The 22,690-nt window shown below is 40.4% G+C and overlaps 1 protein-coding gene and 1 long non-coding RNA gene across 4 annotated transcripts in view; both read right to left on the minus strand.

Moving 5' to 3' along the window:
• Positions 1-11,343, minus strand: part of LOC132663444 (uncharacterized) — a 37,173-nt gene extending 25,830 nt beyond the window's left edge. Inside the window, exons 1-2 of one of the 3 annotated variants that reach the window (XR_009603051.3) lie at positions 11,089-11,343; positions 10,165-10,263 (exon numbers count right to left, since the gene is read on the minus strand). This is a non-coding gene — a long non-coding RNA (uncharacterized LOC132663444). The other 2 variants (XR_013551756.2, XR_009603050.3) reach the window with 2 other exon arrangements.
• Positions 11,344-15,798: 4,455 nt separating this feature from the next.
• Positions 15,799-22,174, minus strand: LOC132663442 (cyclin-dependent kinase inhibitor 2A-like). The gene is made up of 3 exons (XM_060609670.3): positions 22,009-22,174; positions 18,181-18,487; positions 15,799-16,010 (listed from the first exon to the last, which is right to left on the minus strand). Exons 1-3 carry the CDS (start codon positions 22,132-22,134, stop codon positions 15,997-15,999), a joined length of 447 nt encoding a protein of 148 aa, XP_060465653.2. The 5' UTR covers positions 22,135-22,174; the 3' UTR covers positions 15,799-15,996.
• Between the last annotated feature and the right edge of the window lie 516 nt (positions 22,175-22,690).

Raw genomic sequence — 22,690 nt, forward strand, 5'->3', positions numbered from 1 at the left:
ATGACTAAAGAGTTAAAAAGGAATGATGAACATGTTCAGCAAATACAGAATATCAATAAAGAGATAGAAATTATAAAAAAGAATCAAATGGAAATTCTAGACTAGAAAAGTACAATGACTAAAGTGAAAACTTCACTGAAGAGGCTCAACAGTAGATGTGATTAAGAAATAATTAGTAGTGGGGCCCTGGGCGGCTTAATCAGTTGAGTGTCCAACTCTTGACTCTGCTCAGGTCATGACCTCATGGTTCCTGAGCTGAAGCCTCTGCATCAAGCTCTGAGCTGACAGCACCGAGCCTGCTTGGAAATCTCACTCCCTCTCTCTCTACCCCTATCCCATTCATGCTCTCGCAAAATAAATAAATAAAATTTTAAAAAGAGAAATAATTAGCAAATGTGAATAAAGATAATAGAGATTATGCAACCTGAAGAGCAGAGAGAGAAACTAATGAAGAAAAATGAACAGAGCTTCAGAGAAATATGGACAGTATTAAGCGCAGCAATATTTGAAGAAATAATGGATGAACAACATCTCAAATTTACTGAAAAACAATAATCTACACATATAGGTAGCTCAACAAACTCCAGGTAGGAAAACACAAAGTTCCACAAATAAAAACATAGTAAAAATTCTGAAAGAACCATGGGTGCCTGGATGGCTCAGTGGGTTAAGCATTGATTCTTGATTTTGGCTCAGGTCATGATCTCATGGTTTGTGAGTCTGAGCCCTGCATTGAGCTCTGCATTGATAGTGAGGAAACTGTCACCCTCTCTCTCACCATCTCTCTCCCTCTCTCTCTGCCCCCCCCCCTGCTCGTACGTGCTCTCTCTCTCTCTCTCTCTCTAAATAAATAAACTTAAAAAAATTCTGAAAGAACAAAACACAGGGAGAAAATTGACAGGAGTAAGAAAATGACTCATTTTCAAGGGAACCTCAAAATTATTAAAATATGACATCTGCAGCAGAAACAATGGAGACCAGGAAACGATGGGATAATATATTTGAAGTGCTCAAAGTAAGAAACTGTTAACCAAGAATCCTATATTCAGCAAATCTATCTTTAAAAAACAAAAGTAAATGAAAGATATTCCCAGATGAACAAAGAGAATCTGTTGTTAGCAGACCCTCCTTATAAGAAATTCTAAAGGAAGTTAGTCAGACTGAAAGTAAGTGACCCCCAATGGTAATTAAATTCTTATTAAAAAACAAAGAGCACTGGTAATGATAATTATGTCATAAAAAAGACAACATAAATCCATTTTTCTCCTTTCTTCTCCTACCCAATTTAAAAAGCAACTGTGTAAATCAATATGTATGTAATGTATTCTTGGACCTATGATACATACAAATGTAATACGTTTGCTAATAACAGCACAAAAGGTATGGGGGGGGGGGAGTTATATTGGGCTAAGGAAATAACGCCAAATGGTTACTTGATTCTCCAAGAATAAATAAAGAGAATCAGAAATGATAAATAAGAAGGTTAATATAAGAAAAGCTATAAATATGTACTTGCTCTCCTTTCTTCTCTTAACTAGTCTAAAAGACATAGTATTATATAATTATAATCATGCATTGGGTTTGTAACGTACAGATATAATATGTATACCAATAATAACAGAAAACGGAGGAAAGGGAATGGAGCTATTTACCAGTAATGTTTCTAAATCTCACTGGAATTAAATTAATATTAATATAAATATAAATATAAAGCTGATTCTGATAAGTTAAGATGTATATCGTAAGCCTAGAGCAATCAGTAAGAAACTTACTCAAAAAATATATAGTATATGATGAGCACCAGGGATTGTATGGAAGTGACGAATCACTATATTATACACCTGAAATTAACATTATACTACATGTTAACTAACTGTAATTTAAATAAAAATTGAAAAAATATAGTATAAAAGACGATTAAAAATTAAAATGGTACATCAGATAATATTAGTTTAATGCAAAAGAGAGCAGTAAAGAAGAAATAAAGGAACTAAAAAGATGTAAGACATACAAAAACATAAAGAAAATGGCAGATATAAATCCAAATATATCAATAACATTAAATGTGACTATATTAAATAATTTGATTAAAAGGCAGAGATTGTCAGTGCATTAAAGATCCACTCTATGCTGTCTACGGGAGACACATTTTAGATTCAAAATACAAAGACTTGAAGCAAATGAACGGAAAGCGGTGCATTATGCAAAGAGCAACAACAAATAAGCTGGAGTGGCTATAACATCAGAAAAAGCAGACATTAAAAAGGTTCTAAACGGGGCTTCTGGGTGGCTCAGGCGGTTGAGCATCCGACTTCAGCTCTGGTCATGATCTCATGGTTCGTAAATTCATGCCCTGCGTCAGGCTGTGCTGACAGCGCAGGGCCTGGAGCCCACTTTGAGTTCTGTGTCTCCCTCTCTCTCTTCCCTTCCCCTGCTCATGCTCTGTCTCTCTCTCTCAAAAACAAATAAACACTAAAAATGTTCTGGAGGGATAGGTGGAATAAGTGAAGGGGAATAGAGTACACTTACCATGATGAGCACTGAGTAATGTATAGAATTGTTGAATCACTATTTGTATACCTGAAACTAATATAACATTGTATGTTAACTGTACTGGAATTAAAATAAAGAACTTAATAATAGTTTAATAATAAGAACTTAATAATAGTTTAATATTTCAATACCCCACTTCCAATAATAGATAGAACAATTAAACTATCCAGAAGATCAACAAGGAAATAGAGGATTTGGGCAACACTATAAATCAACCATTTATACGATGGTCCTCAAAACAGGAACAGAATACATACTCTTCCCAAGTGTATATGAGCTATTCTCCAGAATAGATCATAGACCATAATACAAAACTCAATGAATTTAAAGTATAGTAGAAATAATTAAAGGATTGTTTTAATAAAGTATACAGAATAGAAATCATTAAAAAATTAAAAGGATAGAAATGATATAAAGATATGTTTTTCAACATTATGAATCAACCGCAGACAGGAAACTGAAAAATTCAGAAACATAAGATATCAAACAACACACTTCTAAATAATCAATGGGTCAAAGAAAAAATCAAAAGGGAACTTTAAAAATCTCAAAAACATCTCAAAGTTGAGATGAATAAAAATGGAGACACACACCAAAACTTAAGGGATGTAGCAAAAGCAGTGTTCACAGAAACATTTCAAGAAGAAAGAAAGATCCCAAACCAATAACCTAACTTTCCACTTTAAAATACTGGAAAAAGAAGAGCAAAATAAACCTAAAGCAAGAAGAAGAAAGTAAATAGCAAATCAGAGTGGAAATTCATAAAACAAAATTTAAAAATATAGAAAATCAATTAAAAAGCTTATTTTCTTAAAGAGCAACAAAATTGATAAAACTTTAGCTTGATTAACAAAGACAAAAGAGATGGCATTCAAACTGCTGGAATTATTAATGAAAGATGAGACACCCCTACTCTTCTTATAGAAATAAAAAGGATTATAAAAGGATACTATGAGCAATTGTATGAGCAAATTAGATAGCCTAAATAAAGTAGGCAAAGTCCTGGAAACACACAAATTTCTAACATGACGCAAGCAGAAGATAATCTGAACAGACCTACAATAAAAGATTAAATTAGTAACAAAAACACTATCCACAGTAATTATTTCAATAGATAACAGACCAAACATTTGACAAAATTCAACATCTTTTCATGATAAAACAGTCAATAAAGTAGGAACTGAAAGAAATTACCCTAACATAATAATGACCATATACGAAAAGCCTGCAATTAACATCATACTGAACAGTGAAAAATGGAAAGCTGTTCTTGAAACTGAAAAATCAGCAGGGATGCCTATTCTTTCCACTTCAGTTCAACGTAGTACTGGAAGTCCTAGCCATTGCAATTAGACAAGAAAATAAAGTAAAAGGCAACCAAATTAGAAAGGAAGAAGTAAAATTATCTCTGCGAATGGCATAATCTTACATGTAGAAAACTCTAAAGACTTAAAAAAAAACCTGTAAGAACTAATACATTAATTCAGTAAAGTGTTATAATACAAAATCAATATAAAAAATCAATTGTGTTTCTATACACTAACAATGAACTATGCAGAAATAAAAGTCCCATTTGCAATAGCATTAAACATAACAAAATGCTTTGAAATAAACTTAACTAATGAGGTGAAAGACTTGTATACCGAATGCTTCAAAACTTCAATAAATGAGGGGTGCCTGGCTGGCTCAGCCAGTAGAGCATACAGCCCTTGATCTCAGGGTCATTAGTTTAAGCCCCACACTGGGCATGGAGCCTACTTTAAAAAGTTGATAAATGACATTAAAGAAGACATAAATTAATGGAAAGACATCCTATGTTCATGGATTGGAAGAACTGATATTATTAAAATATCCACACAGTGGATAAAAGGTCCACAAAGTGACCTACCATTTCAAAGCATTCCCTATCAAAATCCTATGGCTTTTTTTTTTTCAGAAACAGAAAAAAAAATCCTAAAATTCATATAGAATCCCAAAGGACACAGAATAGCCAAACAATCTTGAGAAAGAACAAAGCTAAAGGCATCACAGTGAAGTGGGACTGCATCAAACTAAAAAGCTTCTGTACAGCAATGAAAACAATTAGCAGAGTGAAAAGGGAAATTGTGGAATGTGAGAAAATATGTGCAAACCATATATCTGGTAAGGGGTTAATATCCAAAATATATAAGGAACTCCTACAGCTCAATAGCAAAAAAACCAAAACCTGATTTAAAAATGAGCTAAGGAGTTACCAGACATTTCTCAAAAAAAGAAATATAAATAAATGGCTATCGGGTACATGAAAAATGCTCCAACAGCACTAATTATTAGGGAATGCAAATCAAAAAACAATAAAATATGACTTCACATTTTTTCAAAGGTTTTTTTTTTTTTTTTTTTTTTTGGGACAGAGAGAGACAGAGCATGAACGGGGGAGGGGCAGAGAGAGAGGGAGACACAGAATCGGAAACAGGCTCCAGGCTCCGAGCCATCAGCCCAGAGCCTGACGCGGGGCTCGAACTCACGGACCATGAGATCGTGACCTGGCTGAAGTCGGTCGCTTAACCGACTGCGCCACCCAGGCGCCCCTATGACTTCACATTTTTAAGAATGGCTATTGTAAAAACAAAAAAAACAAAAAACCTACAAATGTTGGTGAGGATATAGAGAAATTGGAACCCTTGTGCACTGCTGGTGGGAATGCAAAATTGTGTAACCACTATGGTAAACAGAATGGAGATTAAAATTTTAAATAAAAATATGATCCAGCAATCCCACTTCTGGATATTTATCCAAAAAAATTGAAAGAGAATCTTAAAAAAATATTAGCATTCCCATGTTCATTACAGAACCATTCACAATTGCCAAGATGTGAAAACAATATAAATGTTCATCGACAGATGAATAAAGAAATTGTGGTATACACATACAATGGAAAAGAAGCCTTAAAAAAGAAGAAAATTCTGTCATATGCAACAACATGGATGAACCTTGAAGACATTATGCTAAGTGGAATGAACCAGTCACAGAAAGACAAAAATCACATGATTTCACATTACATGAGGTATCTAAAAAAGTCAAATTCATAGAATCAAAATATGTAATGTGGTTTCCAGGGGCTGGAGAAAGGGGGAAATGTGAATTATTATTTTTAAAAAATTTTGTAATTTTTTTTCAGTTTTGAGAGACAGAGCATGAGTGGGGAGGGGCAGAGACAGAGGGAGACACAGAATCCAAAGCAGTCTCCAGGTTCTGAGCTGTTAGCATAGAGCCCGATGCAGGGCTCAAACCCATGAGCCATGAGATAATGACCTGAGCCAAAGTTGGACACCCAACCAAGCCACCCAAGTACCCTGAAAATGTAAGTTATTAATCAATATCCATAAAGTTTCAGTTAAGCAAGATGAATAAATTCTAGAGATCTGCTGTACAACATTATACCTATAGTTAACAATACTGCATTGTATACTTAAAATTTTGTTAAGAGGGTAAATTTCATGTTAAATGTTCTTACTAAAATTAAGGTTTTTTAAAAAAACTTCTAAGATGGGTCTTACTGGGTTAGAATTAATGTGTTAACATGGCTATGGAGGCACTAGGGGATAATTGTTTCTTGCCTTTTCCACTCTCTAGAGGTCACCCACATTCCTTGGTTTATTACACCCTCCTTCTATCTTGAAAGCCAGCAACATCAGGCTGTGTCTTTTTCACAATGCTATGTCTCAGGCTCTCTTTGTTCTGCCTCCCTCTTTTATTTATAAGAATTGTGATACTTTGGGCCCATCTGGATAATCCAAAATAATCACTCTATATATGGCAGACTGAATAATGTCCCCCAAAATATCTGGGCCTGAGTTCCTGGAACCTATGATTGTTACTTTATATGGAAAAAGGGACTTTGCATACATAATTAAGGATCTTGAAATGAGGAAATTATCCTGGATTATCCGGATGAGCCCTAAATATAATCACAAGTGTCCTTATAAGTGTGTCAGAGATTTGACAACAGGAAGGTGAAGGAGATATGATGACAGAAGCAGAGATTAGAGAGACAGGCTTTGAAGGTAGAAGAGAGGGCTGCATGTCAAGGAATACAAGTGGCCACTACAAGATGAAAAAAAGAAGGTATCAGACTTTCCCCTCAGAGCCTCCAGAAAGAATCAGCCCTACATTTTCACTCCAGCCCAGTGAAACTTATTTCATTTGGCCTTCTGACTTTCAGAAGAAGACTTCTGACTTTCAGGAGAAATTTGTGTTGTTTTAAAGTTACTAAATTTATGGTGGTTTGTCATAGCAGCAATAGGAAACTAATACATCATCGCAAGGTCTGCTGATTACCACCTTAATTCCATCTCCAACCTTAATTTCATTTTGCATACTGTATCCTAACATATTCACAGGTTCTGGAGATTGGGACACGGCCATCTTGTGTGGAGGAGCACTATACTGCCTACTACAACTTGACATACACTGAAAATAAATTCCAGGTTGATAAAATATGTAAATTTCAAATAATAACAGAATATATAGGAGAATATGTGCATATAATCTTGGGTGTGTAAAAGACCTTAAACAAGAAAACAAAGTTGTAAGAAAAACATCTTTTTAAAATAATGGTTGGTACATTTATTTCCATCAAAAAATTTAATTCTGTAGGTTGAATGATACCATATACAAAGTAATAATACAAGCAACAAGCTGGCAGACATTTGTAATGTTTATAACCAAGATTAATAGCCTCAGAGGAAAAAGAAAGAAAGAAAAAAATATGGGTTTGAATATACGAAACAGATATATGTATAACCATGCTCTTTTGGGCATTTTATACTAGTAAAAATTGAAAACAACTTCAATGTCCATCAACAGGTAAATGATTAAATAAATGGCACATTTATCCATACACTAGGCTACCTGCAGCAGTTTAAAAGAATAGGGAAGAATCTTTATGACCTGCGAAAAACCTCTAAGACATATTGATATTTTAGCCAGTGTATACTTTATGATGCTAATGAAGGGGGGAAACAACATGCATCAAACAAAACCGTAAGTCATAAAGGATCTCCCTCACCTTTACGACGATATCAGCAATTAATCTCTGCGGAGAAGAGTAACAGCAAAGGGAAATACTAGTTTTGTTCTCTATTATTTGAGTGCAAATCCACTTATGTATAAACTGCATAATACTGTTGAAAGCACAGAGTTTTGTCTTGGTCATCATGGTATCCAGGGATCCATTTTCCCATTTAGTAAATGAAATCCAAGGGGATGGGACTTACTACTAGTGCTAAATCCTGTGCTGGTGAGAAAATAAATTCTTCCTGTTTCAGGTCCAGCTTGATCTTTTTCTGGGAATTACACTGGGGAAACTGAAGGCCTGAGTCAGAGGAGTGTGTGTGTGTGTGTGTGTGTGTACTACTATTATAATAATTCATAGCCTTTATGTCTAATCCAGACAACAACTCTGCAAAATAGTTACCCTTGTACCCATTTTACAAATGAGGAAACTAAGGCTTAGATGAGGCCTAACTGAATCACTTATCCTGATGGTTTCTTTTCTCTCTTCCTGTTAACGCAATTTTGACAGTTGCAGAATTCTTACGAAATAGAATGTGGTAAGTTCTAGAAAAACTTCCTGCTACCAGTGCTTGGCTTATTTTATTAGTTATTTATTTGTATTAGATAGTTCAAACACTTGTTTTTAAAACTGGTAGCAAATTGTGTTCTGTACAAAATAAATTTCCCTCCACACAGCCCTCGGATACCTACATCCTTCCCTTGAGGCAACAGTCAACAACATTTTGCATGTCTTTCCAGAAATATTCTATGTATACACAAATATTTTTAAAATTTAAGTTGAATTATTTTACACACATTATCCTATACCCTTTTTTCCCCTCAACAACGTATCTTGAAAATCACTATATTTCTGCCAGATCTGCTGCATTGTTTAATAGCTATATATTATTAATTTTAGGGAAGCCTCATAATTTAATTGATCCCTCTCCATTTATAGCCATTGAAATAGTCTCATCTCTTGTGTCATTACAAAACTACAGTTACTATTCTTACACATGGGCCATTTTGCACATGTGCAAATATATCTGCAGAATCGTTTCTAGAGGTGGAATTAATTGAAGAGATGTCCCTTTAAATTTTTCATCGATATTGCTAATTTTTCTCTGTGGATTTTATGTAATTTTACTCCCCTCAGCAATATTTATCCACGCCCTTTTCAACATTATGGAAACACTTTGCACAAGAGGAAAAGAAAGAAAAGGAAAAAGGAAAATTGGTCTTATTTACATACACTCGTCACCCAAATTTAGGTTTTTTTAGCCTTGTTCAGGGGTTGGTTTCCTGTAACGGTACTACCTTCTAACTGAAACTGTGAAATCAATTCCCTTCTCTTTTGGTTTCTACATGATTGATCTACTTCATATAGGGCAGACATGGAAATTATTAACTCTGCTTTGGAGCTGACTGGCCCCTCACAACCCTGACTCACTTTCTGATGGTACCTCTGGTTCTACGGTGGGCCCAGTGGACAAGTGTCCCTTTCTAAGAACTATTTACTTCAGGGACTTTTTCTGTCAAAAAGAGAGACATTCCCCATTTCTCTCTTCCCTCCTCTCATCAATCTCATCTCAAGGGTCCTTAGGGAAACATTTTATTTGATTATTGTTTAGCTTCCTGCAAAGTCATTTTCTCAGCTTCCTATCTATAGAGATTCCTTGATTTGTAAAAACCAAACCTATTTTGCCTTGCTGTTCCTATCTAAAGCTTAAGTGTATGGCAACCAATATATATATATTTTTTTTACATGTTAAAACAGCTTTAAAATCATGTAGCAATTTATCAGACTTGGTTACTTTAGAAGCTGATAGGTAGAAGGACTCAAGATTTACTTCCCAGGTTGCTAACTTCAAATTTCATCTGTAGCAACAGTTTTCACACGTGAGTCATTGACAACAACAAAAATCATTCCATTAAATGATTTATAATGAGAGGAACGCTATTTCTCTCTCTCCCTTTCTCCCTCCTCACCTCCAATAAAGAAAAAATACCATCACTAGCTTCTTCTAGGTAGACTAATATGGTGAATTGTTCTCTTATTTAAAAATATTTTTGGGGCGCCTGGGTGGCTCAGTCCGTTAAGCGTCCAACTTTGGCTCAGGTCATGATCTTGCCCCCGCTTCAGACTCTGTGCTGACAGCTCAGAGCCTGGAGCCTGTTTCAGATTCTGTGTCTCCCTCTCTCTCTGACCCTCCCCCGTTCATGCTGTCTCTCCCTGTCTCAAAAATAAATAAACATTAAAAAAAATTAAAAAAAAATATTTTTGGTGCTCTTTACCGAATCAAGAAAGACTGGCTTGGTTGGGGAACAGGTATGGTTTTAGTCAGTTAATATTGTTCTCCTCCTGCCATGGAAAGGAAGGACTCCCTCAGGAGATAACTAGAACAAAACATGGAAAGATTTAAGAACACCTACAGTACCTCCTGTTTTGTTATTTTTTTTTTTTCTTTCGGGATGATGAGCCCTTTACTTCTATTGCCTAGCACAGTGCCTGGCGTACAAGAAGTGCTCAGTGATTATTGATTGAATGAATTAGGGAATGGTAAGCTTACTTACAGAGTTAGAACTCCTCGCTTTACCGCCTCCACAGATCTCCCATCCATTTTTCCAGTAAACAAGAGTGCAAGTAGGAAGTGGGGCAGCTACATCATCCATCTAAATGGAGACAAAGGTTAGGAGCTGATTATTCTCAAAATGTTCAGAAATACTTTAAAGAGAACTTAATCTCAGAGAGTAGTCGGTAGACAGAAAACGTTTAAGAGCGACTTTCTCAGTCTCGTTCCTTGGCTGCAGCCTCTCGAAAAAGTCCTCTTATCGACGGATAGGGCTGCGGCAACACCGAATTACTGAGTCCGCTATCTGATGAAAAGACACTTGAGAATTCAGAAAACTACTAAACCGTTTCAAGACCATTCAAAGCAGCTCAACTCCGGAAAAAGTGAGGTCATAATAATATTCACTTAAAAATATATATGCTTATTTGCTTATTACTTGAACGCTGTTGCCTAAATCACGTATGCGAGGCCTGACAGGAGGTGCAAGAGGTGGGGTGCAAGCCCTTCCCGACGGCCGGCCCGGGGGTGCGCGGGGCCCAGGGAGGCTCACGGCAGCTTTCCGTCTCGCGACGCGGCAGCGTCCACTACCGCCTTCCCGGTTCCCAGTTCGCGGGACCTGGGCTGCGCTCCAACCCAAGCTTGAAAATGCTGCAGTCTAGCGGCGCCTTTTCTATTTTTTATCGTTATTCCTTACCCCTCACCACCATACAGCCCACGGCTGCTTGACTCGGTCGTTTGGTCCGTTACCAAGGGAAAACCCCTGTCGCGGAGCTGAGCGGCCGTCCTACCCCCTCGCCGCGCTCGGACCGTCTTGATGATACCCCTCCCTCTCTCTTCTTCCGCTCCAGTTCTCGCACCCTCCCTTTTCTCTTTCTCCCTTACTCTTTCTAACCACTGAAAGCCGTTTCGCGTCCGGCCCAAGCACCTGTGCGACCCGCGCCCGGCCCGGCGCTTCACTCCCAGATCCCTCCGCGAAGGCGCTGGCGGGCAGGCGTGCGCGCGCTCGGCGTGGGGGGAGACGCTCACGTGGAGCCTCCGCGAGCCCGGGGCCCCGCCGAGCCCCGGAGGGAAGCGCCGTCTTGCCAGAGAGAGGCTCTGGGGCCTTCGAGTCGGCGCCAGTGCAGTCTCTGAGGCGCCCTCACCACAGCGGAGCCTGCTGGCTAAGGGTAAGAGAGTGACACGTGTGTGTGTGTGTGTGTGTGTGTGTGTGTGTGTGTGTGTGTGTGTGTGTTGTGCGCGTGCGCGCGCGCGGGAGGGTTAAACAATGAAGGGCGAGCTCCTACAATCAGAAGGAGCGGGGGTTTGGGTGGTGCTGGTGGGGAGCGTGAGGAGGAGGGAGGGTGGAAAACATTTGGAGGGACATAGCTTAGTGCTAGAGCTAGAGAGCTTCAAAGAAATGGTGGAGGACAGATACCCAGATGGTGGGAAGGCCAGGAGTGGGGAACCGAATCCCAGTCAGGCGGGATGTACGGGGGAAGGAACTTCGCGTTTCAGAGGCAGTTGGCCATTCTACTCTAATAGAAAACAAAAAGTAGAAGTGCATCGGTGCAAATAACAGGGTAGGAAGCTCCAAGAGCCCATCCCTAAAAAGAAACGTCAAGAAGATAAGCGTCAGAATTGACTTTGTGGGAACGCTGGAAAGTAGTCACAGGTTTACAGCAACCAACTGAACTCTTGATCAAGAAAAAGATGACTTGAACACAGTATAATGGGGACATTACTAGCGACATTAAAGGAACAAAAGGGATTATAAGATAAAACTATGAATAATGTATGCTGACAAGCCTAAGTAAAATAGACAAATTCCCTGGAAACACATAACCTACCAAAACTGACTCAAGGGAAAAAAAGAAAATGTAAATAGACTTATAACAAGTAAATAAATTGAATCAGTAGTCAAAAACCTCCTGACAAAAGCCCAGGAGCAGATGGCTTCACTAGTGAATTGTATCAAATGTTTAAAGAAAAATTAACACCAGTCCTTCTCTCTTCTTAGAATGGTGAACACTTCCTAACTCATTCCATGGGGCCAACGTTATCCTGATGCCAAAACCAGGCAAAGACATTACAAGAAATTAAGTCAAAGATGAAAAAAAATCCTCAAGAAAGTCCTTGCACACCACCATGATCAAGTGAGATTTATCTCAGGAATGCAAGGGGTTCCACATACAAAAATGGATCAGTGTAATATATTAATAGAATCAAGGAAAACATACAATCTGTTGATGCAGAAAAAGAATTTGACAAAATCCAACACTTTTTCATGATAAAACATTCAACAAAGTAGGATTGAACAGAACTTCTTCAATCTGATTAATGGCACTTATGAAAAAATTACCACTAACATCATAATCATAATCAATGGTGAAAGACCAAAAGATTTCCTGCTGATATCAGGCACAAGAAAAGAATGCCAGCTTCTGCTTCTTCTATTCAAAATGGTATAAGCAACATTGTGCTGAAAAGTTTAACCTGAACGATTAGGCACAGAAAAAAAAAAAAAAAAAAAAAGGAATGAGGCATCCAAATTGGAAAGAAACAAGTAAAACTATTCCTCTTTGCAGATGATATAATTTCACATATAGGAAATCCTGGAGATTTTTAATTTACTTTTATTAGGGCTAATAAATTTAGTGAAGCTTCAATAAATGACTAATACACCAAAATCACTTGTATTTCTATACACTAGTAATGACCAAAAAAATTAAGAAAACAATTCAGTTTTCTGTATATTCAAAAATAATAAAATAGGACTAAATTTAACTGAATACATGCAATACTTGTGCACTGGAAATTTTTTTTAAATGCTATAATTAAAGACTAAATTAATGGAAAGACATCCTTTGTTTATGAATTAGAAGACTTAATATTCTCAGGGTGGCAGTAGGACCCAAAATGATCTACATATACAATGCAGTCCCCATGAAAATCCCAGTGGCCTTTTTTTTTTTTTTTTGGTAGAAATGGAAAAGCTGATCCATAAATGTATATGGAATTGCGAGGGACCCCAGACACAAGCTTAAAACAGATTAAAATTATTTTGAAAAAGAAAAAAGAGTACTCACATTTCCCAATTTCAAAACATAGTAACCACAAAGTTACAGTAATCAAAATAGTGTAGAATTGACATAAAGATAGACATATATCTCAATGGAATAGAATTGAGAGTCTAGAAATAAACTAATATCTGTATAGTCAATTGATTTTTGACACGGATCCCAGATCATTCAATTAGCAAAGAACAGCTGCTTTAACAAAGGATGCTGGGACAATTGGATACCCACATGAAAAAATGAAGTTAGAGCCCTACCTTATATGCAAAAAAAAAAAAAAAAAAAAAAAAAGACTCCAAGAAAACAAAACAAACAAAAACCAAAAATGGATCAAAGACCTAGATGCAAGATATAAAGCTGTACAAGTCATAGAAGAAAACATAGAGGTAAATCTTTATGACCTTGAATTTGTCCATGGATTCCTAGACATGGCACTAAAAGCACAACAAAAGAAAAACAAGGTTGATTACACTTAATCAAAATTAAAGTCTTTTGTGCATCAAAAGACACAAGAAAGTGTCAGCAGACAATGAGAGAAAATATTTATAAATGATATATTTTATAAAGGTCTAGTATCCATAATATACAAAGAACTCCTAGAACTTAACAAAAATTTAAAAACTCAATTTAAAAATGGGCAAAGGACTTGAATAGACATTTCTCCTAAGAAAATATGCAAATCGCCAATAAACACATGAAAAAGTGCTCAACATCTGTAGTCATTAAGGAAATGCAAATGAAATCTACAATTAGATACCACTTCGTACCCACTAGATGGCTTCTAAAAAATCCCAAAATAACAAGTGTTATTGAGGGTATGGAGATATTGGAACCCTTGTATATTGTTGTGGGAATGTTTAATGGTGCAGCTATTGTGGAAACAGTTTGTCAGTTCCTCAAAAAGGTAAACATAGAATTATATGATCCAACAATTCCACTCCTAGGTATATACCCAAAATAATTGAAAACAAGTATTTGAACAAATACTTATATGTGAATATAGCACTGTTTGCTATAGCTAAAAGGTGGAAACAACCCAAACATTCATTATGAGATGGCATAAGCAGTGGGATACTATTCAGCTATAAAAAGGAATGAAGTACTGGTATGTGCTACAACATGCATGAACTGCAAACACTTATGCTAAATGAAAGAAACCAGGCACAAAAGGCAACATATTGTATGCTTCCACTTACATGAAATGTCCAAAATAGGTAAATCCATAGACAAAAGGAGATTAGTGGTTGTCAGGGCCTGGGGACAGGGAGTATTTAATGAGTATGCCTAATAGATACAGGGTTTCCTTTGGAGGTGATGGAAACGTTTCTGAACTAGATAAATGGTGATGGCTGCACAACGTTGTGAGTTGACTAAATGACACCAAATTGTACGGTTTAAATTTGTTAATTTTGGGGCACCTTGGTGGCTCGGTCAGTTGAGCATCCAACTCTTGATGTCAGCTCAGGTCCTGATCTGGAGGTGGTGGGATACAGGCCCATGTGGAGCCCCACACTCAGTATGGAGCCTGTTTGGGATCCTCTCTCTCTCTCTCTGCTTCTCTCCTTTCTCTCTTCAGTGCATGCCCTTTTTCTTTCTCTCAAATAAACATTAAAATAAAATACACATAAAATTATTAATTTTATATGAATTGCACCTCAAAAAAATAAGTAATGAAGGTATGATACCTCTACTGCAGAGGAGGCAGCATGGCCTCCTGGCGTCTGCTGAAGTTGAAGCCACATTCCTCCTTCTGCCATGGCAGAGAAGCTGGAGCTGCTTTTGGTTTGAGTGACGGTCAGTAGCTACTTCACAGCCCTCTGGAACCACTGTGGGAGGGTTTCAGGAAGCTGCGCTGGGCATGGTTGGGGGCAGCTCAGTCAGGCCCCCAGCAGACTGCAGAACCAGGCTCTGTGGTTGTAGACCACACTTTGCTGGCTCAGTCACACGCTTGCTTTGAAGATTTGGGCAAAATGCCCCAAACCTTGAGGGGCTCAACTCCTGCAGCCAGGTAAGTAGGGGAAGGCCAGCCGTGAGTCTGTCAATCTGAGGTCTCCCTGGAGTTTCTGTTCATCACTTTTTTATCCCATTTCATTGATCTTAAGACCCAGTTCTTGACATTTTATCATCTGAAATTCAGATGTCTTACAATCCATGCTATATACTCTTACTGCAGTGTACATTTATCTTTTGGAAACAATACTACCTTCTAGTCAATAAAATCGGCATAAAAATTTCTAGTCATGCGTTTGTGGGTTCATTAATTGATATCTGTCTCCATTTCCCATGCCCATGGCAAGATGCCATAATAGGTACTCAGTAAATGTTGACTGAATAAATGAGTAAACAAAAGAACACTTTTTAAAAAGTGAGCTTTGGCACTGCCACTTAATGGCTGCTGGACACAGGAAAGGCCATGTAACCCGTTTAAGTTTGGTATCTTTAGTTCACAAGTGTCTGTAAAAACAACAGTGCCCTTTGAGGTGCCAGGCTGGAAAGAGGAAGTGCCCACATAGATGTGTTTTCAGGGCCTAAGAACTTGCTCCAGAAAACTCTAACCCAGTAATAAAAAGGCAGAAACAGTGTTGCTTTTTAGCTTTTATAACAATGTATAAATGGAAATACAAATGTAAATTTAGGGGAAGGGGAAGGCAGATTTAAAAAGCGCTATTTGATATATGGCAACTAAGAAAGCAGGGAAGAGCTGGGTGGGATGGGGTTATTTCTCTTGGGTGACGGAAGATCAAAACCATATTGAGGGGTCTTCAGATCTCAATGATTCTTTAAGTCCGGCTGTCTGCAGGCGGTAGAAAGAGAAAAAGACATTAGAAACCAGAAGTCAAGAATGCGCGACCGATCCCTCCTCTCTCGTAATCTCCCACCTAATATTCAGACATTTATGGACAAGATTCTCAAACGGCTTCCCTGGCATGTACACCTCCTCTCAATATCCACCAACCCTCGGCACAGGGTCTGTCCACCAAGGCTAGACCCTGCCAGCAGGTACGCTCCTCAGCCTCTCTGATATCGCATCGCGTCCACTGCGCGGCTGGCTGCTCGGGCTCGCCAGCAGCTCCGGGCCCGCCAGGCGAGGGCAGAGAGCGCGCGGTCACTCCGCCTCGCAGGCTTGCAACAGGAAAATCCCGGTATATAACGCGTGCTGCGGCCGTGCCGCGCACAGCGCCTAGCGCAGGGCGTGAAAATACCGCCTTGCTCTTGGCGCGTCTGCAGGCTATTCGGCGAACACGGGTAAGCAGAGGGCATCTGAGGCTTAGGAGCGGCTGGGCAATCTAGAAACTTCAGTTCCAGCCCTGTCCTCTTTCTCCCTAGGCTCCCTCTCCCAAACCCACTAATGGCATCCTAAAGTTTCTCAAAATCCACGTTTCGACCCAACATCCTTTCTTTGACCTACAAGCTGGTACATTATCTGGCCTTTGCCCTCCTCCCTGATCTCCTTGTGTGCGCGCTCCAGTGCCCGCCTGTCTGTCCTCCTAACCCGCCACATTCATTCCTGCCACAGTCTTTGCGACTTGAATGTGTCTCTGCCTCCAGTGGCTAATCTCTTCTCATCAGGCTCCCTGAGCACTCTAATCCTGTCTCCCTATTTACAACTAAATTGGTTTTACAAACTAACTCTGAAAATATATTGTTTAAAGTCTGTTTCCCAGAATATAAGCTCTATGAGGGCAAGTCTCCTGTTTTGTCTCGTTCATTTTTGTGCCCCATCTAAAATGGAGGTCGTGTAGTAGGATAAAGAGAAGGGAGGCAGGGAGAGAGGGAGGGACTTGTGTGCTTGGTCAAATCTCTTAGTTTTGCTTATAAAGGGTTACAATATGTATTTGTGACTCGATTCAATCACCTAATCCTTCTCTTCGGTGCCGCTCAGCAGCCCTATGATTGGACCCTCGTCCTACGCTGTGTCCGGATACAAGCTTCAATGGGAGGAGAGGGTGGGCAGACTAAAAGAGATCTTCTTGCTTCTTGTCAAAGGCACATCACTCGCTGCATCACCGGTCTAGGACCCAGAGGGAGCCTCTCCTCTCTGTCCTCCTAGGTTCCCCTAAGGCCCAGAGGGCCTAGTGCCCCAATTCTGAGCCAAAATAGAGTAGATCTCAGTATCTTCAAAGTCATGGTTTACCTTAAATAATCGTGTTAATGTCATGTATATATAATGGTTCTCCCTTCAGGAAAAAAAAATCAGGAAAATTGGTACTTCAGGCAGGCTGGAGTGGAGGTGGAGAAACAGGGCCACGAGAGAAGGCTTGTGGTTGTAGGAGAAGGCAAGGTGGACCATATAGCCATCTCCCTCTCAGTGATCTCTCTCACAAAGAAAAAAAGGCTTGAGAAAGAAAAGCTTAAGAGAGGGTCTCTGTTTCTCAGAGAGTGCAGCAAATCCCCGTACGCAGACTGCCAGGGTTGGAGAGGTCACTCTCCCTTGGACAGCTCTGGAAAACAACACCTCACAGAGCTGAGGGTCAGATTTAGTTGAATTTTGCAATAGAGCTGGGAGTGATAGATTTCTGTCAGATGATGCCACGTGCAAATGGTTGTAGAAATAGCAGGGCTGGTCCAGCTACCCATGCTAATGTGGACACAGAGCAGTTGAATGGATGCGGTTGCCAGCTAGTTTGGAGGAACTGGGGCTACTAGACCTCTAGCCTCCTGAGTCATCAATGCTCCTTAGTCAAGTCCTTGAGCTGTGGGGAGGGTGAGTATTTGGGGCGGAGGATAGGGGCACGGTTTATGGGATGGGTTTTAAAGTGCAGAAATCCTTCTAGGCTATTGCCTGTCCATAGCCCTGGCCAGGCAGCGAGACTGGACTCTTGGGGTTGTTATACAGGATGGCAGTGTGAGAGCTGACAAGGGACCCAAGATCCTGCTCTCCCGGCGCCAGCTTTCTTTTCTGAAAAAGGAGTGCAGTGGAATGCTGAAGCTCTTCGGGGTCCAACTCAAATCTTCCACCTCACCTGCGACACCTTCTGCACCGTCTGTACTGGTGTGGCTACCACTTCCGGTGCCCCCCGTGGCTGCGCGCAGGTACCGGACTATGTCGCGGTGGCCCCGCTCCTCAGCCAGGTCCACGGGCAGGCGGCCCCAGGCATCGCGCACATCCAGCCGCGCCCCGGCTCGGTGCAGCACCACCAGCGTGTCCAGGAACCCCTCCCGGGCGGCGTCGTGCACAGGTCGGGTGAGGGTGGCGGGATCCGCGCAGTTGGGGTCCGCGCCGTGGAGCAGCAGCAGCTCGGCCACGCGGGCGCTGCCCATCATCATGACCTGCCGGAGAGAGCAGAGTGGTCAGGGCGGTGACAGGTGGAAGGGGCAAGATTCATTTAGAGAAACTCTTTGTGAAGCCTCCTCCCCGCGCAGACTCCGGTACAAGCAACTGGTGTCTAGTTACTCTCTATTTGCATTCAGTTACCAACTCTCTTAGCTAGTTCTCCAGTATACTCATTCCATCTTCTGTACACATTGAATTCCATTATATTCTCCAAACTTCTGTGGGTTTCCAGCCACACACACAACACTGCCAGATGCACAGACAACAGCAAAATGGTGAGGGACAAAACTGGCTTAACAACAGCCTGATCTCTTGTATTTCCCCCCTCGTTTTGGTACAGTTATATAAGGCCCAGAGATTTTATATGCTTTTCTGCTGTATATCCAAGTACAGATAATCGTTAGAAAGCTAAAATGAAAACAACTAACCTTTAATTCTTATAAAACTTTTAATCTATACTTAAGCCTCCCGGAATATTGAAATTCACTTTCTTTAAGTATAAAATGAGGCTTGCCTAACCAGCCCCCAAATTCCTTCCTGTGATAAGCTAAATAATGCCTCCCAAAGATGTCCACTTGAAAGCTGTGAATATATTACCTGACATGGCAAGAGACTTTCCAGATGTGATTAAGTTAAGAATCTTGAGGGAGATTAACCTGGATTGCCAGGATGGGCCCAAGGTAATCATAAGTTTCCTTTAAAGAAGGTCACAGAGAAAAGATCTAAGAATGGAGGTCAGAGAAAAGATGCAGGGGCCATGAGCCAAGGAATGTTGATGGTCATTAGAAGTTGCAAAAGGCAACTTCTCCCCCTGGATTCTCCCCCTGGAACTTCCAAAAGGAATGCAGCCCTGTGGATCCATTTTAGATATCTAGATATCTAGATATCCATTTAGATATCCAGAATTAGAAGATAATAAATTTATGTTAGTTTGAGCCACTAAATTTGTGGCAATTTGTTATAGCAGAAATAGGAAACTAAGCAACTTTCCAAGTTTACACTCTGAGAGTTCATTAAATAGGAGGTGCTCCCGTCATTTGCTTCATAAATCATCTTTGAAACAAAGTCATCACCAAAGAGGAATTTTTAAATAGTATCCACAATCACAGCAACCTTATAATTTGAGTGTTGCATGGTGGATGGCAGTGATAGATAATTATTTTTTAGGGTAACCATTATTTGATTATATTAGCTAGACAACAGTGGCTTATAAGGAGGAATTACTTATTTTTAGTTACATTGTGTATTAAACATGAATTATTTAATTTCTCTAGACCAAGGAACCATAATAAGTTCTAGTGTGGTGGTTAATTCTTGTCCTAGAGAAAGTGAAACTGATTTGGAAAAAGAGAGAATATGTAAGTGAATCAAATTACAGCTACAAAAAGAAAAAAAAAAAACCTTGCAGTGCATTAGAACAATGCACTGTTTTTAGAAGAAAAACTGGAAAAGCTCTCACACTGTTAACTGCTTATTTACACAAGACTTCTAATAGATTATAGGGTCAACTACCAGAACAACGGGGCCACACCCAAGTATGCCAGAATCTTTTGGGAGCTCTAGTGCAAGTGCCAGAGCTAGGAAACACATGTCTAAAACCTGTTCTTAGAAGACATCAACCTCCATGTCTGTATATGATGCAAGTGAAAATATAACAGATGAAACGTTCTGTTTATCCAATGAAGTGCTTCATCATTTAATTGCTTTTAAGTGTTTTCATCATGTTAAAGTATGAAAGGAAACCTAACATTTAAATATAGCAATCCAAAGCAAAAAGAAAAAGAATCAATTAAATGAATATTTGTAGAGTGTTAAATCCATTTGATAAGACATGGAGTTCCATGAAGTAGTTAAAATTTTCTATAAACGAAATAGTTTTATATTAAACACAAGTTTGGTTAGGGTTCTAAACCAAAATCATGCCCCCTTTTCTCTATGTTTTTAGCCTCCCTATTTAAAAAATTGCTAAAACTAACTATCCAATTATTTTTTTCTTTTAGTATTTAAACAAATGAAGTCTCTTCTAACATGTTCCAGAACTTCAAGGCCAATTCAGTCTTCAGGTAAAATTTTCGAGATATCAAATTAGGAATCATGCATGCATTATTTTTAAAGGACTCATGCTTTTCTTCTATCACAAAACCTCTCTACTCACAAAATCTCTCCACACTACAAATCCCAAATAATCTCAAGTTTTAAGGCATTTTGGTTTTACTTTCATATCTGTATTTTATTTTATTTTTATTAAAAGATTTTTAATGTTATTTATTTTTGAGAGAGAGAGAGAGAGAGCACGGGGTAGGGGCAGAGAGAGAGGGAGACACAGAATTGGAAGTAGGGTCCAGGCTCCGGATGCAGGGCTCAACTCAAGAGCTCTGAGATTATGACCTGAGCCAAAATCGAGAGGAGGCTTAACCGACTGAGCCTCCCAGGCGCCCCTATTTTTATATCTGGATTTTAAAATGTGTAAAATTTGTTCGACGTAGCATAGTTTCAAGAAAGGAAGATGGACTCATGAAATCTGTGAAATTGCAAGTACAGTTACTTTCCTTTGTCTCGTTTCGCTGGAGTTTGTGCGAACCTTTCTTTCATATACATTTATTTTTCAGAATTAGAAATCACTGTCGACACTGGAAATAAAACTAGGGTGGGTGACTGCCAGGAAGAAATCGTTTTTTTGTTTTGTTTCGTTTTGTTTTAGCCTGGATTTAGGAAGTTAGTGAAGGCAAACAAAAACGACAAATACCTCTTCCCCCCGCCCCACCCCCCCCCCCAAACTGGAGAAGGGGAGAAACAACCTTTTTGAACAATGAGGAATTTAAAAGTCTGTCCCAAATAAGTTAATCTATAACAAATAAAGTTAAAAATAACAAAATAGGAGATACCCGCAAAAGAGTAAATTGACAACATTTCAGGCAAGGTCACACTAACGTTTTTCTTCATATATGTCTGTATTTTCTAAATTCTTACAACAAGCATATATTTTCTTTATTCGGTTAAAATAAAAAATAAACACAATATATAGTTGCTTCTGAATAATTTCAGCTGATATTTATTCAACAAAAACAGCAGAAAGTTTCCACTGCAACCCCCCCCCCCCCCAGCAAGGAAGATGGTCAGCTCCCTTCAGGTGTCTGTGAATTCCGAGCTAAGTGGGCCCAACAAACTTTACATTTCTTAAAAATCTTGCTTTTACCCCCAAGCGTTCGTAACTGTATATCTGATAGAGAACATACCTCGGACTATATTAACACAAATAGGCTCCCCCCGCCCGGATCTTCCCCACATTATACAGATCTGCACCCCAAAGGTCTCCTCATTCCTCCCGCGGCTTCCTAAGCCCCCAGGACTTGGACGAGGGGGGGCTCCCGCTCCAAACTCCACCAGAGAACTCACCAGGAAGTCTCCCCTTACCCGAGAATCGCAACGCTCACCGGTACCAACTCTCTTGCAAACCTTGTGCTCCAAAGGCGCCCGCCACCCCCTTCTCCCGCGGCTGGCAGGCCGGCTCACCCACCTGAATCGGGCTCCGACCGAGGCGGTTCGGCGCATTGGGCTGCGCCCCCGCCGCGAGCAGCGCCCGCACCTCTTCGGCCCGACCCCGTGCAGCCGCGGTCGCGAGCCTGTCGGCCAAGGGCTCCATGCTGCTCTCCAGCGCTCGCTGTCCCGTTCCCTCCCTTCTTCTGGGGCTGTCGGTCGCCAGCGGCCCGCCCCGGCCTCTCGTGATCAGCCCGCCCCTCCTCTCTCCTCCCCGGCCGGCGGAAGCGGCCCCCAGACTCTGCCCTTCCCCTCCTCCTGCAGGAGTCTCTCTCCCGGGGAGCGCCGTCCGCCCTTAACTCGCTGCGAATGTGACACCCGGTGGAGTCGCCCCGCGCGGGGCCTCTGCTGTCAAGGGGTCTGCGGCTGGCCGGGGGGACGGGCGCTAGGAGCGGGACGCGGCCCTGGGGGAGAGGGAGCCCGGGGCTCCTCCCCTGCTACCCCCCGCCCCCGCGTCCCCCGCCCGCCCTCCTCTCGGTGCTGCACTCCCCCCGCCCCCAGCGGAGGCACGCGGTCTCCGAGCGAGTTCCCGCGATTAAAGCGGTGCTTCTCCCCTGTTTCCCTTCCTCCCCTGTACTACTACCTCGCATTTGAAAGCCGCACAGGATTCCTAACTGCCAAGTTCGAACCAGGGTGTTTGATGTCTTAGGCAAAGTACTGCT

Source organism: Panthera onca, chromosome D4 (genome assembly GCF_046562875.1).
Source record: "Panthera onca isolate mPanOnc1 chromosome D4, mPanOnc1 haplotype 2, whole genome shotgun sequence".
NCBI lineage: Eukaryota > Metazoa > Chordata > Mammalia > Carnivora > Felidae > Panthera > Panthera onca.

Excerpts from the sequence above, each read along its gene's own strand:
- LOC132663442 (XM_060609670.3), bottom strand. The coding sequence starts at position 22,134 with ATGGAGCCCTTGGCCGACAGGCTCGCGACCGCGGCTGCACGGGGTCGG. Across the intron at positions 18,488-22,008 it reads TCGGTCGGAGCCCGATTCAG|GTCATGATGATGGGCAGCGC; the intron begins GTGGGTGAGCCG and ends TCTCTCCGGCAG.